Source organism: Ursus maritimus, unplaced genomic scaffold, assembly GCF_017311325.1.
Source record: "Ursus maritimus isolate PB19 unplaced genomic scaffold, ASM1731132v1 scaffold_14, whole genome shotgun sequence".
In the NCBI taxonomy this organism is placed as follows: Eukaryota; Metazoa; Chordata; class Mammalia; order Carnivora; family Ursidae; genus Ursus; species Ursus maritimus.
In genome coordinates, this window is record NW_024423786.1 from 41,169,709 (window position 1) to 41,186,593 (window position 16,885).

General features: G+C 50.7%; 1 protein-coding gene and 1 long non-coding RNA gene across 4 annotated transcripts in view; one reads left to right on the top strand and one right to left on the bottom strand.

The window, feature by feature from the left end:
* KLHL18 (kelch like family member 18) overlaps positions 1 to 16,885 on the bottom strand; it is a 52,457-nt gene that overhangs the window by 6,478 nt on the left and 29,094 nt on the right. For 2 of the 3 annotated variants that reach the window (XM_040628903.1, XM_040628905.1), the window contains 6 exons: positions 14,574 to 14,704; positions 12,092 to 12,232; positions 7,922 to 8,120; positions 5,382 to 5,542; positions 4,023 to 4,159; positions 2,471 to 2,708 (listed from right to left, as the gene is read on the bottom strand). In XM_040628903.1, the coding sequence (XP_040484837.1) occupies positions 2,471 to 2,708; positions 4,023 to 4,159; positions 5,382 to 5,542; positions 7,922 to 8,120; positions 12,092 to 12,232; positions 14,574 to 14,704 (1,007 nt within the window). The remainder of the gene's footprint in view (positions 1 to 2,470; positions 2,709 to 4,022; positions 4,160 to 5,381; positions 5,543 to 7,921; positions 8,121 to 12,091; positions 12,233 to 14,573; positions 14,705 to 16,885) is intronic. The other variant, XM_040628904.1, reaches the window with a different exon arrangement.
* On the top strand, positions 1,199 to 16,690 carry LOC103674866. Its single transcript, XR_571721.2, has 3 exons — positions 1,199 to 1,868; positions 4,156 to 4,303; positions 16,479 to 16,690. It is a non-coding gene; the product is annotated as an uncharacterized LOC103674866 (long non-coding RNA).

Consider the following 16,885-nt stretch of genomic DNA (forward strand, 5'->3'; position numbering starts at 1 on the left):
TTGTCTTTTCATGACAGATGTGGCCCTGATGACCCCTATTTCGCCTCAGTGGGTGACATGCTCCCGTTGTGCACTAATGACACGTGGGAGGTCCTCTACGCTTGCCATTTGCCCCCTCAGCACACCTGCCAAAGCAGCAGCACCATCTTCATGACACAGATGAGTAGCCATGGCTGGGGAGGTTGGGTCCTTCTCCAGGCTGCCTGATGACAGGCAGGCCTCGGATTTAAACGAGACGAGCCCACTCCCATGCTGCCCACCTTGCCCCCCTCTCCTCAGATCAAAGACCCAGTGGTCTGGTGTAATCAGACAATCTTCTGTTCTCCCCAACGCCTCATGAGAAATTAAACATGCGTACCAAGCTGCTCGAATCACTGTTTTCAAATCTGATGCTGGAGAAGATTCAAAATGAATCTGGGTGGCTGACAAACAGGAAAATAGAATATACCAGGCTTACTGCCACCTTTCAAATGAACACAGCAAACCAAACTGATCCACGCAATGTCCCTTCGAGGGCAGTATAACAGACCCCCTGAACTGGCCCAGAAGAGGAAAAGGACTTTTGCCTCAGGCAAGGATTGTGGGAAGACCACAAATTCACTAGACACGGTCACTATCCTTCCAGAAGTGGAGAGAAGTAACAACACGGGAGTTCAACAACAGTATGAGAGAGAAGACGTGCCACAAAACTGAGTGAGGTTAACTATCAACTAAGCAGTAAAGGCCAGTGTGAAGAGGGAAGGGGACTGGCATGGTCCACCAGAGGAGGCACGGCCTGGAACACTGCAGGCTGAGGGGAAGGATGATGGCAGGAAGGAGCTTGTCACCACTGGCAGGACAGAGAGCCGTGTGGGATGGCAGGACAGAAGTGACTCAGAACATTTTTCGGCAGCCTGTAATTTCAAAGGGATGAAATGGAGCTGGGTCCATGCTACTAATAACAGGGCATTAACAACAGTGAGGGAAGGGGATGCCTGGAGGACTTTCCTCCCAGACAACTCTCCAAACTTTGTGACATCAAAGCAAGGAAGTTGCCCAGAGCAGACACCCAAGGAAGAACAACGGGTTGCAGTAAAAGCAAAAAGGGCACTCGTGGCTGGGGAAATGGAGCAATGAGTCATCCGAGGCCACAGAAGTTCTGTAAGGCACCCAAGGAGCAGAAAAGGGAAGCACTGAGGTAGGGAGAGGGGGAGGAAGGAATCACAAGAGTGTTAGCTCAGGGCCTCAGGAGGAGCAGATCGTGTACAAAGTTTTTTCTTTCCAAATGAACCTACTGTGACCCTCTGTGAATCTGGTCTTATTGGTACAAAGGCAGACTCCTTCCAGCTCGAGGCCACATGCTAACACCGCAGAACGTGGTATGTGTGCCTCCTGGCCTGACCCCACTTCTTCCTCATTACACAGGCAGCTGCTTGATCTTACACACAGAAAACCCAGAGCAGGGCCAGACAAAGGGGCCCATCAGGCAAATGCTTAGGCCACAAAATTGACAAAGCAGAAAGGCCCTCATTGCCCCAGTGGTTTTCAAACTGCACCTTTCAAAAACAATTCATGTAACTTTCCCCCTGAGGTTGGGCATCTGTCAAGAAAGCTCAATTCATGAGAGAGAAATGCAGAACTGTTCTGGTGATAGGGGTAGGGACTACTTCCTCTCCTGTCAGCCCCGGAAGAGAAAGCTGAGAGCCACCGCTGATCTTCTGAACAGAAGAACTTGTCCAGTGATCCCTCCCGCTCCAGAGCCTGGCTATGCACGTGCTCCACACACGCCTGATGGAAGGAAAGAGGCCACCTGCCCCTCCAGCACTAAGAAGGCTGAATGGACGCACCATTCGGATGCCCTCTAACTCTTCTTCACGAAGTCTGAGCAGGTAAGTGATGGAGGAGACAAGTATCTGGAGTGTGTTAAGAGACATAAACTTGGTCCACCTATATGCTCGCACCTGGCGGGGGTGAGGGGGGGACGACACTGAAGCAAAGTATGTTGCTATGGCTCATAGACTCCCAAGGTGGGAGAAGCATGTGTGTGGCAGAGATCCGGGCAGTGGGGGCGGGACACGGGAAAGACACCTCTCATGTCCTTTCATCACTAATAAAGTTAAATCCTCCTTATTCTTCAAGTTTCAACTTTAATCCCACCTCTTCCCTGAAATCTTCCAGACGTTTCCATCCAGTTTCTTTCCCTTCTGGAATCTTCCATATGTTTTCTGTCCTTATCTGACACTTAAATAACAATACAACTTCCACATGTCCATGTCTCGTCTCCCCAGGCTCCTCAAAGGACAAGGCAGGGATTTTACTTTTGAGCAGATGGGGCGAGCTCCTGGGAGGTGCTGGCAGTGGCTGGCCTGGCCACAGGAAATTCCCAGGCCAGCTTGTGTTTTATATTATCATGTGCCCCAGCTCGTGTAGCATGGCGCTGCCCAGATGCTCAGTGCGTACGCTCGGGCTGCACAAGTGGCTTCCAGAATACCTTCTCTTGCTATTCATGCTCCGCACTCTGGTCCACGTGTCCGTCTCTGGGTTGTAGACCTCCACAGTGCTCAGCCGTAGCTGGCCGTCATACCCCCCGATGGCATAGAGAAGCCCGTTCACCACGGCCACACCGACGCGGCTGCGGGCTGTTGTCATGGGATGGCACTTCTCCCAGCGATTGGCGATGGGGTCAAATACTTCCACCACATTCAGGGAATCACCTGCATAAAAATTTGCTACTCAAATTAAAACAAATGAGACCACGTGTTTAGATCACAGCTGTTGGGCATTGATTATCTGGAATGTTTGACTTGACTCTATCGGTTCTTCCCACAGAAATACTCAAGCCAGATGGGCCCACTAAGATGCTTCAGCTGTGCTAACCTCAAACCTAATTCTTCGGGAAAATCAGAATCAGACAGGAGGCATTTACTTTTTAGAGAGGACAGTTTTAAACTGTAATGAGGTAGTCCACCTGCTTAAGGCCAAAGCTGAAGGGAAATGGACACACTCTTTCCCCAGGGCAGGAGGCATGCTCAGAGGGCATGGGCCCCTGCTGACTTTCACTTACTAGTGTGTGACCCTGGGCAAATTGTTTTGTATCTCCATCTTCTGTTCTCACACATGCCATAGAGATAATCTCTACGGCAGAGCTGTCATCAGGATTAAATGGCAGAATAGGCAAAGCACCTAGCATAATTCTACAACACGCTGAGTGCTCAGTAAATAGTAGTTATAGTAGCCAGGAATGAGGATTCCAACCCTACCATTTACAAAGTTTTTTTTTTTTTTGGCTCAAATAAAATAATCCCCCTCCCTGTTTTATTCCACTGTGGGGGCGCTTCACACCTACCACACTCCAGCGTTTACTAGCTGAGGACCTCCCTTTTCCAGGACACACAGTTAATAAAGCATATGGTACACAGAGTGGCACGCACCTCTCATTAACCTTCAATTAAAGATGGAACTGCCCAGGACTGCCTACCACCTGCCCCCCTCCACAGGCCTGGAAAGACCCTGAGAAAAGGCCTGGCCTTCACGTGGGAGGTGACACCGTCCTTTGTCACTGTGCCGCAAAAATTCAGGAACCCACACTGCCCTGTGCCTGGCTCGCCTGAAAACTGGGCTGGATAAGAGCTGCCAAGAACATGCCGACTCGAAAGCATGTGTGCCTGGCACGGGAGGCAGCAGGTGGAGAGAAAGCAGTATTATGGGTAGTGGCAGGCCCTGCGTATTTGGAGAATTTTCCTTCTCACGGTGACAGACATACAGCTTAACCCCTGAGATCCATATGACCAAATGTGATTAGCCTGGTAACAGAGCTGGGTCTCTGACTGCATTCTCTCCAGGACTGGTAGTTAGCTCTGATATTCTGATTCAATGGTATTCATACCTGACATGCTTTCACTGCATAGCAGCTGCATCAAATCAAGAGGGACCAGGGTGGTGACACACAAAGGAGGGGAACCAGAGGACCAGGCTAGGTTGTTTGGTGCTTTTTCATCCACAAAGTCCAAGACAGGGCCCCGCAAAGGGGAGCTGCAAGATACCTGCTGAGTTGAGGCCCCCCACGGCATAGATAAGGCCCGTGATGGAAGTGCAGCAGCGAGGCCGAGTTCTGAAAGCCGGCATGTGGGGCCGGCGCTCCGGCATGAGGTGATAGTCCTTTGCTTCGTCTACCAGGTCCCTGGAATAAGGTGCAGCATGTTACGACAGGAGGTATTCTCCCCATGAGGTCTGCATTTGTATTTCCGAGTCTGGCTGCCCCACCCCCAACTGGAGAGGAAACATGGGACAAGGAGCCTTCTGGAAGGTTTGGTCTTCAACCCAGGTGAGTCCAGGTGGAACCACACACAGCTACTGAAACATGCTCAAAATCGGAGGGGCAAGATGAGCAGAGTCCACCTCAGCTAGAGTAATCAGAATGAGGGTCATCTAATAGGCACACACCTGGCAGGAGAACAGGGTAGTGGCTGTAATAGCTGGTGCTGTGGAGGTCCAGCAAGCAGCCTGCATCCTGTCCCCACTGAGACCCAGCTCTTCCTTCCCATCCCTATGGCTCGCACCCTGCAACGCGCCATTTCTCACCCAGAGTGAGACAGCAGAAGCCCGCGGCTGCTGACGATTGCCCTGCCTCCAGTCCTGCCTCTCCATTCCACCCTCCACACTAGCTGTCAAAGAACCTTCGATAACTACCCCCTGCCCACAGAATGAAGTTCGAATTCAACAGCCCCCTTGAGACTGCTTGACATGGGGTCCCCCCTACCTGCAGCCACACCTCCACCCCCTCCTTCACACACCTTCACGCGGCTCGCACACAGCCACTGACTTCCTCTGAACTCGCTGTGACTATGACAAGCCAATTGGAGGACGGTGAACATTTTCCTTCACTGTTCTACTTTTATAATGATCCTCCCATACGGCTACTGCCTTCCTGGCTGTTTTGGGAGCTCCACTGTGCCACGTCATCACTGATTTCCCCAGGGCAAAAGTTTCCCATGCTGGTAAACATGCCCCCCCCCCCCCCCCCCCACTGTAGACGGGCCCAAATCCACCTGAGGCCAGTGCACTGACTCAGGTTTACTGGAGAGGACGAGGAGCCCCAGGAGTCACCACTAAGTCCACTTCTGGAAATGCTAGGAAATCCTCAGTGAGCGTAGGGGAGGAAGCCCCTTCTGCCTCGATGTTCCCTCATGGCACATTTCTTTGCCCAAGGGGTCAGACTCAGGCTCTTCTAGGCCTAGACACAAAACAGATCAATCTGTGTGCCGTGAATTAGGACTGAGCACTCCGAATCCTTCGTCCCCCGAACTAGAACACAAACAGCCTAGGTGGCCAAGTTCTCTTCTCTGCCTGGACCCCCCCACCCGCCCCCCGGCAGCGCCTTGAGCAGGCCGGCCCTCGCTCACCTGCATTTGTGGCAGCAACGCACCAGGTCATCCTGCTGCACGCGGTCTGATAGGAACTGCGGCCGGCAGAGGGGCAGGCGGATGTGGGACAGCAGCTCAGGCAGGCAGGGCCCCCTCTGCTCCCGGTCATATCTGACCCAGGCCAATGCAGCTTCAAAGACCTGCCATGGCACAGAGCGCAAGCTGTGTAGTCACTCCTCGCTCCCAGGCGCCATGTCCCCGGGCCCCTCAGTCTCAATCCCTCCACTCCCTACACTGAGGCAGTCCCTTGGGCCCATCCAGCTTTCCTCCTACTTGTCTCCTGAGGTCACTGCTTTCTGCTTCCTCAATCTGCCCCATTTGGCCCAGCCTCTTGAAAGGCAAGCCTCAGTGACCGTAACAGCTTCCCGGCTTTCATTACGTCCTGCTAATAAAAAGCTGCCAGTGGTTCCATACTCCTTTCTGCAGCTCACCACACTGCCTGCTCGTCTTCCCTCCTTGGCCCCCTCCACCCTCTGCTCTCCCAGGCTGGCTGGTTCTTTGTTCACACTGTCCCCTTCACGTCGGAAGCCCCTCATATCCTCCTCTTCATCTAAACCCGCCCTCCTTTTTAAGGCCTGGTTCCAGATCATGTTCTCTGGAGCTTTCCCTAAGGGCTCCAGCCACAAGGGTACGTCACTCTAAAACCCTGGATCCAGTGTATCACCGATAAGCGAGCTGTCCAGGTCATATTCATTAGTGGAAGAGCTCGGGACAGGGCTCGCTCTTGGGACCGGGCTCTTCCCTGCGCCTCACAGCGCCCACACGGCCACACTCAGGCCCCCTTTCCTACTGCTCTTCAGACATTAGGGAAATGAGCTGAGTTGGGACTAAGCTCCCAACAGCTTGCCTCCGGGCGCCTGGGGCTCCTCCAGGTGAAGCAGGGCCTCATGGCAGGCCAGGTCCACACTGCAAACAGTCCAAGCTGCTCTGCCTGGGGCCTTGGTCAGGTTTCCCAGCCACCGAACCGGTGGAGGCCTTGCCGCAGAGGCGCTCCCGATGTCTGCAGGGCCAGGTCCGAGCATCTCACCCCTGCACTACAGCCCTTTGCTGTCCAGCCCTGGCCACCCTCTGCTCCAAGTAACATTAATTCACGGTCCTCTGCAGATGTCTGCACCACACCTCTGCTAAGGGATCGCCCTTTGCTCCTCTCTGACTGCTAACATCTCGTGCTCCCGTTTATTCACACTCTTCTTGACCACCCCCACTAAAAGCTCTTCTTTGTCCTTCAAGGACCCTAATCATTCAAAGGCTTCCCCTCTTCCATCAGTTTCAGTCGGCCGGTGCTGACCACCGCCTCCGATCCCTTCCGCTCAGTAACTGATGCCAACGAGCCTTTGATGCTGCTCTCCTTCTCCCAACCCCCTGCTCAGGACCCCTCTGGCCTGGTTCCTCTCCGCCGTCTCACCCAGCATGGGCTCTGCGGGTTCTGAGGTGGGCGCCCCCAGTGCCCATGCTGTGCGCCTACCTCCCTTAATCACGCCCACCTGGAAAAATCTCTACCCTGGTGAGGTCCAGCTCTGTAAGTTCACCCCCACCTGCACCAGCATATGCAGCTGACAGAGTCCTTTCTTTTCTTTTTTAAAGTTTATCTATTCTTTTTAGTACTCTCTACACCCAACATGGGGCTCAGACTCACAACCCTGAGATCAAGAGTCACATACTCTGAGCCAGCCAGGTGCCCCCTGGCGGATCCATTCTAACTCTGTGGCTGCAAATTTCATCAGGCCCTGCTTCCCACCAAGCCCCTCTTCCTTTCCCTGGCATCGCTTATTTCCTCTCCCGCGCCCAGAGAGCTGGCTCATGCCTTTTCATCTCTCCTCACATTTCTCACCTCCTCCTGATCCACACTCTCAGCTAAGAAAATAGACGCACACCAGAAGAGAACATCAAAAGCATTTGCCAGCTTCTCCCTTCCCACTCTGCACCTCCCCGTACCCCTGGCTGTGGAGGCTCTCCCTCCTGCGGGGGGTGGACAGGAGTGGCGGGTGCTCCCAGCAGGGACACCCCATGCCCTCAACTCGGCCTCCTCTCGCTTCCTCCAGGACATGATGCCAGCAGCCATTCTCCCTTTCCTCCTGCATCACTGACTCTACCCTCTCTTCTGAAAATTCCCACCAGTAGTCAAATGAACTGCCATTTCTCTCACCTTAAAAAACAAACCAACCCCTTCCAACTTCATGTTCCTCCCCAGTGATTGCCCCAGTGCTCTGCTCTCCGCTTTAGAATAAGACTCTTTCAAAGTGTTATCTATGCTAATTTCCAGTTAGCAGCAGCATTACTTCTAATAGTAAATACTGGAAATCACCCAAACATGTAAGAATAAAGCGTGTGAGGCTGATAAAATCCACTGAATATAAGACACTGAAATGGACAAAGGTCTCGTGAAAAATGCAGACAGTATAATGAAACAAACCCATAATAAACAAGCCACACACACATCATGGTCTTCATGTAAAAAAAAAAAAAAAAAAAGAAAACAAAGATTAGAAAGAGCAGCAGCCCCCGCGTCCCCTGCAGACCTGCTCTTCGGACTTTACGTTCAGCTCATCCCGAGACACCAGCTCGAGCACGTCTTCCAAGGGCAGGGCCAGGAATTCTTCGGACATGGACACCTCCACGAAGTGCTGGTGGATGAAGCTGTTGGCTGCGTCGTACAGCACGGCGCACATCATGGTCTCGGCAAACTGGCGGACGCCCAGGCAATTTTTGGGGTGCAGACTTTTGGCATAAGAAAAGATGAAAAAAAATTTAGAGGAAGAATGGTATCTTCGATCACTCTCAGGTTGGTTCTGGGGAGAGCTGGAGAATGGAGAAAACCCAGCTCTGCTCTCAGCTTGGCTGCAAACTCCCTGCATGATCCCAGGTGCGCTGCTCAGGGACTCAACTGTGAAGGTTGAAAATGAAGACTCTGCCTCTTGGACTAGTGCTCAGTGCACTAGGGGCGTCTAGGTGGGATGAGCTCTCTGGGAAGTCCTGGGAAACAGCTCTGAGGACAGAACAGGAGAACACGTACTGTTTGCTTTCCTTCAGCCGCTGACATTCTTGGTCGAACATCTACCTGTTCCCCAGGAGGGCACTGCAGTTGTAGAATGAGAGTTTAAACCATGCAGACAGATGACCTCTCTGACATCGGGACCCTTAACACTTCATCTTCCGTAAACAGCAAGAAGCTCCGCGGGTCTAACTGTTCGGATGCCCAGGAATGACAGCGGCGGCAACCACTCGCTTAGCACCATCAGTACGACCTGCACTCTGCAGCCACAATCTTTTCAACAGCGCTGCAGAGCAGTCATTACTTCCACTTTTAGGGGGAAAACTGAGGCTCAGAGAAACTAAGACACGTGCTCTCAGCCTGCTGTAAGAAAGCGGTGGTGCCGAGAGGGAACTCTGTGTGCGTTCCCATGCCCCGGAGGCAGACCTGCCCGCCCTGGGTAAATCCGGGCCCCTGTGTCACACCACGTAATGTGGGCGTCTCCTCAAGGGTCCGTAACAACCTCACCTGGAAAAAGTGGAGGACAACAGCTAGCCAGCTCCTACAGCTGTGGCCACGATTAAGCAAGAATGTGGCAAAAGCACTCAGCATGATGCCTGGCATGAAGTCAGCTGCTGTCTTAATTTTTATCATGGTCCCTTTCCTTCCTACTACTGCATCTGACAAAATCTCAAATGCGCCCAACGGGGTTCTGAAATCTTGGTGACAGCAGGAGATCCTGGGGATGGGGCTTTTCTTATTTTGACTTTGTGACTGATAATCCATGGAGGGAGAGGGTATTTATCAGATGGAAATTGGCCAGGTTTTCTTTATTAGACTGCTTGCTTTTCTTCCCTGCCACGTTGTTTAAAGTTACAGGCAGAGCTAAAATCACCAGCCAACAATCACCACTGTCCCCCAGCAGCAAACTCCAAGGGTAGAGTCTCTCAGGGGCCTGTCTTTGGGATAATCTGGATTCCACAAGCTGCTGCTTCCCTTCCAGCCTGAACTGGCTCTGTCCATTGCTTTGGAAACCTACGTGCATTTCCACAAAGGCCAGGGAAGCATGAGCACTGACTAATGCTTAGGCAAGGCCACATGGCCAGTGAGGAACACAGGGCTCAAGGTCAGAATGTCAGCTCAGTCATCAAATACCGCCTTTCTCCTGGAGCACTTACAGTGACTAAATGAGACTGGTGTAAAGGCCTTTACACACATATGGCAAATATGAGGCTCAACCTTCCCTCGGCCGCTACACCATGCGTTTCATTGATCCCAACCGCTGGGACATCAACTCAAGAGGAGGATTCAGTGCCACGGACTGGGAACCAGATAGAGTCCAAAGACATGGGAAAGGATGGTCAATAAAGCTGCCTGGTGCACATTTCCATCCACTCCCTCTCAAGTTAGGACTCGTGTACCTCGCCTTTGGCTGTCTTTGACTGGCTTGGCATAATAAGGAAAGCAAAACACACCTCCAACTGAACTGGGCTTTCTCGTCGAAGAGGATGGGATGTGGGAAGCCTGCTCATGAGGCAGCTGGTGGGGAAGGAGGAGGGAGAGCTGCCACGCAGGACAGGGCCTCACTCAGGAGCAGGAGGAAGACAAGAGGGAAAATGAGCCCAAAGGGCAGAGACAGACCCACATCTATCATTAGCCACCTCACAACCAGCAACCACGTTGCTTGCTGGCACAGCCTGATTCGTCAGCAAGGAGGCCTCAATAAGACGTAATGCTTTATCAGAGGCAGGAAGCAGTGCCCTGAATTAAATAAGGTACTGGCGTGGTTCACTGATGCATCTGCTGTTCTGACTCAATTCTGAGAGAAGAGTTTTGGAAAATACACAGCTCCAGGCTCACCTAAAAACAAGGAGGCCCATATGTCCGAAGGCTTGGAATGGGGCCGCAAGAAAAAAAATCAACCCCAACCTCCTGGAAAACTCTTGACAGCTTTATAGCTTCTCTGTGCTCTGGGAAATCCTGTCTTTTCCACTACTGCTCAGAATGGTTTCTCTCAAGTCATTAGTAATCACAGCTTGACAATGAAGGGCCCACATGCTTGTCTTCAAATACGGGCACATGGGAAAGGGGCAGGCGGGACACCTTAACGTGCTCTGCAACCAGGCTCAGGGAGAACCACCCCAAGGAACAGAGGCAGTGACAGTAACTACTGGAAAGAACAAAGAAAGCATGTCAAGCCTCTGGGGCCTGTGGGAAGGAATAACGACAGGAATAAGGTGTGAAGTGAGCCTTCAGAAGGGATCTTGCAGGGCAGAATGGGAAAATGTCAAGGACAGACTCATAATGTCAGGCTTTGTGCTTAAGTGCGTCTTCCTAAAATGTCACTGAGGCAGTAAAAACTCCACTGGTCTAAAAATCACTTTTCTAAGCATCTTTTGGGTGATACTGCCTTGTAACAGAGGCTGGGTCCAGTATTGACAGTGATGACCTCAAAATCCCCTAGGTGGAGCTGTTGTCCCCTTGTGAGAGTGGCCAACTTAATCCTTTCCAGAATGCCTACTTAAATCATTCTGAGTTCTGTGGGGACACAGAGATAAATCAAGTCTGATCTGTGTCCTTAAGCAGCTCACAAGTGAGTAGGAAAGCCAGTCTGCCTCACACCCCCCACATGCATCCCTCCAGCTGACCCAAAAGGCATCCCAGCACAGGGTCAAGCCAGGCTCTGGGGCTACGCGGTCCTTCTGTGGTCTCATCTATAAAACCGGAAACAGGACCATTTATCTCACAATGAAACCACTCACCCTGCACCCAGCAGAGAGTGCCCTGCATGCTAAGCATCATTACCACGGTTAGTAAGGCTGGCTGCACACACAGCAGTGCTCAGTGATATCCATGAGTACCACAGGGGCAGGACGGGGACAGCAGATGGGTCCACAGAGCTACTGAGTGAGCTGGATTGGTGGAGCGGGAATGGGAGAGGGAGAGGTCAGCTGTAAGAGCAAATGAAGTTCAGGAGGGCAGATCTGAGATGGGAAGGATGCTGGACTTCAGGCCACGGACCTTGTGATCAGAGTAGCTCAGGTGGAGGCCAGGCCTCAGAGAGCACCACAGACACAGACCGTGTAGAGCCCAGCACTAACCTGCACCCCCAAGTCTCCAGTGCTTAAGAGGCAGCTTTGACCTTATGGCTAAGAGCTCTCCCTCTTGAGGGGGGGAAAGCCTTCTTATCAGCTCAGTTATCCAAAGGTCATTGCCGAATGCTGGACCTAGGTAGGGATAAACTCCATGGTCCTTACGCTAAGAGAACATACAGTGGTTGCTTCCAGGGGACTGAGGAGGACACAGAGTTCCAGGAGGTGAAATTTGGGTAGGCCCCTAAAGAGCTGAAGGAAAAAGAAGTTAAGACCTTCAAGGAGGGGGAAGGATGTACACAGAGATGGAGACGGGCTATGGAACAGTGAAGCAGCACGAAATCCATCGGTTTGGTGACAAGTCAGCTAAGTTAGCAGCTGGTCAAACTGGAGGACCAGAAGAAGACGTACATGTCAGGCCGGGAGAGAGCACAGGAGGGAGTCTGTAAATAAGTTCCTCAAAGGGTCACCCCAAAGAACTGGGCACTGCTCGACCGCGATTTGAAGAGTCAGGTCCCGGCTCACTCCTTCATAAAACTCTGTACGCCCAGACTGAGCAAATTGGCAGGGGGTTCCAGGAATGACCTGGGTGTGTTCCCCGCCACGGGCCGGGTCCGTGGCCTCACCGTTCTCGGAGGAACGTGCAGCAGGCGTCCTTGATGCTCTGCAGCTGCAGGAAGCTCGCCCCCATCAGCAACGACTGCACATTCTGCTGGTCAATGGCAAGGTGGCCGTTGTAGGCAAAGTTGATCAGGGCCTCCAGGGCGCTAGAGAAAGGAGGAAAGATCTGCTTCAGAGACTGGCCCTCACTGAGCTGACATGCCTACCTGGGGAATTGTGGGCCCCGCTCTAAAACCCACTTAGCCCATGCCCTTTGAGAATCTATCTGACAGGAATGACTTCACCAGAGCTGAAGACTCATTCTACTTCTTAAGCTGTCTTTATTGCCCAAATAATCTTATTACGAAAATTCTAAAAAGAGAAAGCAAGTACCCACAGTCTCATTACTGAATGAGTCAACAGTGGTTACTTTTTTGGGTTCATTTTCAGTCCCTATTTGCCTGCATGCATAAATGATAGGGATATAATCACATAATACTTATTGAGTCCTTTCCCATGTTGCTACACTGTCTCATGTTTATCATTTTTAGTGGCTGCTACCTAGTATTTCAACATGTAAACACACTGTAATTTATTTCCTTTATTGGAAGGCCTAATAGCTAATAACATCTTATTGCCATCATAAATAGCATTTTTATTATTTCTTTGGGATACATTTCCAGAGTGAGATGCCGACAAATTTTTCTGCCTTTCAATTCCCACTGGGAAAGAACTCCAAGTTCCGTCTCAGGGCTGTATGTGGTCTGGCCCTCTCCGGCTATCTGACCTCATCACGTTCCACTCTTAGCCCTCGCTCTATTCCAACATGCTGAACACACTCTCACCGCAGGGCCTTTGTACTGTCTGCTCTGTTTGGAGGGCTCTGTCACCAGATGGCTCACTCCCTCACTTCAATTAAGGTCTTGGCTCAAATGTCACCTCATCACAGAGGCCTTCCCTGACCACCCTGGAATAGCACAGACCCCCACCATCATTCATTTTACTTTTCTCGCCTCGCTTTCACTTGCCAGCCCTACCATGCACGTGTGGGTATGGTTATGGCCAGATCCCCACGACCAGAAAGTTGGCACAATGAGAGGCGCCGTTTTCTCAGTGCTATAGCTCAGTGCCCACAGCAGCACACCTGACAGGTGCTCAGTCTACCTCTATTAAATGAAGCACTTGGCCGGTGCATGGCGATGAGCACAGCTCCTTCAGATACAGACCTCAGAGAAGAGAGTGTACGAGCGCCCTTGCAGACCCACTTCTGTGTCTTTCCTTATAAGTAGCTGGCCTGAGTTTTCTGCCGTGCACTGGGTATATAAATCCTCTCCACGTGCTGGGGCAGATCACTTTCAATCATCCAGAGGTTACTACAGTTTCCTGGCTCCTTTACCCCTCGTTTCCACCACTGTGAGATGAAGAAGGTGGGCAACGAATGACAGGTTACTGGCTGATGTCATCACTGCTTTGTTTATTGCTCCTCCTCCTGCCCTGAGTCACCCTGTGTGTCTCGTTTGCTACTGCATTCCCAGACCTCAGAACAGTGCCACGCACATAGTAGGTACACAGTGGACCCTTGGATACAGCCTAGGTTATAAACATACAGCCTCAGTTCACAGACTTGCAGCAAAATCAAACACAGACTCAGTCACATAAACATCCTTCTCCCTTTCAAGGCCCAAAAAGGCATACTATGGAATATGTTTATATAAAGCCTTCATACAGTAATCAGGAAGGTATTTCCATGAGGAAGGTCCAGTAGTAAGTGACTTTACGTGTCAGGACAGCGTTAAGTCAGTGCCTGCATGACACGATTTCAGCAGGTATGGTACGACCTCCTGCCCCTAAAATTCATCTAGGGCAGGATTTCTCAGCTCGACAGGACTGACATTTGGGGCCTATAACTGTCTGCTAGGGAGGGCTGCCTCGGACACTGAAAGGCATTTAGATGCCTTTTGGGCTTGCCCTCCTTGGGCTTCAATATTCCAACCATCCAATAACCACGATTTTGCCATCTTCTGAATCTGTGCTCTCCCATATAGCAGCTACCAGCCACACGTGGCTATTTAAAATTATGTCAAAATTCATTAAGTAAAATGCAGAATTTAGTTCCTTAATCGCACTAGTTAAAATTCAAGTGCTCAGTGGCTACCTATGGCTAGTGGCTACCATTCTGGAGAGTACAAATACGACATTCCCATCCGTGCAGAAGTTCTAAGGGACAACACTGTTCTCGACTGACGGGGAGAGTACGGAATGAAGACACTTACTTGGAAAACGATTTTGCCAGCTATAATGGTTAGCAGAGAAAAGTGCAGAGGATAACATTTCACCACCTTTGTACCCAGTCCTCATTAAAAAAAAATATCTTGGACGCTAGTACCTATTCAAAGTGTTACTCTAACAGTGCTGTGTCCCGCCATGGGCCCAACAGCACCACGCACGAGGCTGAAAGCTGTGCCTGGAAACCCCCAGACTGAGAGACCCAGGGGAGAAATTGAGTACCTGGGGTCCATTCCTTGCATTACAATCTCATCCTGCTTGCACTCCATCATGTCATTTGTAAACATAGCGTGGAAGTACGGGATTGAGGCTGCTAAGACGATCCGATGGGCACTGAATTTGTGGTCTCCAATCTGTGGGCAAAGTGAAATACAAAGAGAGATACTGAGGAATGCAAATACAAAACCCAACTGGCCCCTTCCCTGGCTTAAGCCTCAGCCCACTGCAATGGTCCCGGAGGCATCCCATATATGACAGCTGAGCTTATCGTGGAGACCCCGAGAGTTTCAATTCCACATACTCACGTGCAGTGGAAAAACGTAAACACATTTTCGTGAGGCATTAAAATGGTTAAAAAAAGTGAAGCCCGAATGCTTCCGGTGGTGGTTTTTACTTATGTGGCAGTCTCACAGCCCTGCTCCCGACTCCCCGCAAACTCAGAGACCTGATTGTTATCCCAAACCCAGTTTTAGTAAAGGCAGATGGAGGAGACACGTTATCCCGATCCCAGTTTTAGCAAAGGCAGATGGAGGAGACAAACTGTCCAAGAACCCTGGAGCTCCTGCCAGTAGGCTCCTCAAGAAGAGTCAATACACAGTGACAGGAAGACCTAAGGAGAAACCAGACCAGACTTGAACAGGGGCACACGTGGGGAGGAAGGACAGAGCAGGCATGGTGGGCACACGTGCTGGGGGGTCTGGGGGCAACGACCGGGCTGTGGTAGAGTTCCTCTTAGGAAAATGACCCCGGCAGCATGAACTGCTGGTGCTCTGCATGGCCCACAGGGCTCAGGCCACACGGGGTTGGAGGCAGACTCTCTCCAACTTGTATCGAACCCTCCCGACAGACGCATCCTTAGCCTGGGGAGTCCAATAATGTGCTTTCCAACTATCTGTCAAAAGGACAGTCCTTTTAACAAGCTTTGCCATTTATAGCTTCTAGCCACATAAACATTTCCACTTAAGAACTTTCTAGTCTTCAGAAAGAACAAAACAGTCTCCCCCCACCCCCCAGGTTCCACATTAGTGAAATGCCAGATCATCTCACTACCTGATGCTCTTCTCGGTCACAGTGACTCAAGGATTCTAGTTCTAAGGCCTCTTTTTCACAACGCTTTAGATTTATTATCTGTAAGCTGTCCTTCAAGATCATACAATCTTCCAAATACCAAAGGATCAATGTGGATTGACTCGGATTCTATGAGGCCCCCACATAATCCACGTGTGGCTCTTCTGGTGTTGGGGACGTTAACTGGCTGTGTGCTTTGGAGGTTTTTTATAATTAGAAAACAAAATCACAGTAAAACACGAACTATTTCTTAAAGTTGTTCTACAAAATTTTTACCAGCAGTTTCTAGTTCCCTGATTCCTGCTCTCAGGGGCCACCTCTTTCTTCTGGTATTATCTCCATCTTCCTCCCTCCCTTTCTTTAAAGATTTATTTATTTATTTTAGACATCTGAGACAGTGAGCATGAGTGGGGGTGGGGAGTGGAGAGGAAGGCGAAAAGGCAGAGGGAGAGGGAGAGAATCCTCAAACAGACTCCCAGCTGAGTGTGGAGCCCGAGGATGCGGGGCTTGATCTCATGACCCTGGGATCACGACTTGAGGCACCCATGCATCCCTATCTCCACCCTTCTAAGTAATGTGCCTATAATAGTAGTTCCTGAATTTTCATTTCTAGTTATTACTTGTGGTAGGAAGTCTCCAAACAGCCCCCGATGATCCCTGCCTCCTGGCATTCACACCCTTGTGCGGTCCCCTCCCACGCTGTCTCAGGGTTAGTCTGCATGACTGAAAGAATACAAGAGAAGTGATGGTGTCACTTGAATGTACGTCACATTTGTGGCTGGGTCATAAAAGGCACTGCACCTTCCTTTTACTGTCTCTCCCGGAACCCTTGCTCTTGAGGAACCCAGATAACAACATATCCTGAGGAGAGGCGTATGAAAAGGAACTGAGGCTGCTTCCTACTGCTGTCTGTGAGCCTGGAAGAGGCCCCTCCAGTCAAGCCTTCAGATGAACGTGGCCCATGGTGGCACCTGGACTGCAACCTCATGAGAGATCTCTAAGCTACTTCTGAATTCTGAAGCTGTGAGATAATAAATATTTATTATGTTAAGTCACTAAGTTTTGGAATAATTTGTTAGACAGCAAAAGATAACTATTATATTATCTACTTAATTCCTGTGATGAAGATCAGGATTTTGTTCTGACATTCTCTTCACATACAACTCCATGTACTCTCTCCGTCTTTCTAATATAATTATGTCCACTTTTGGTTAAATTAACATTTTGAGGTGCATTATTAGGTCTAT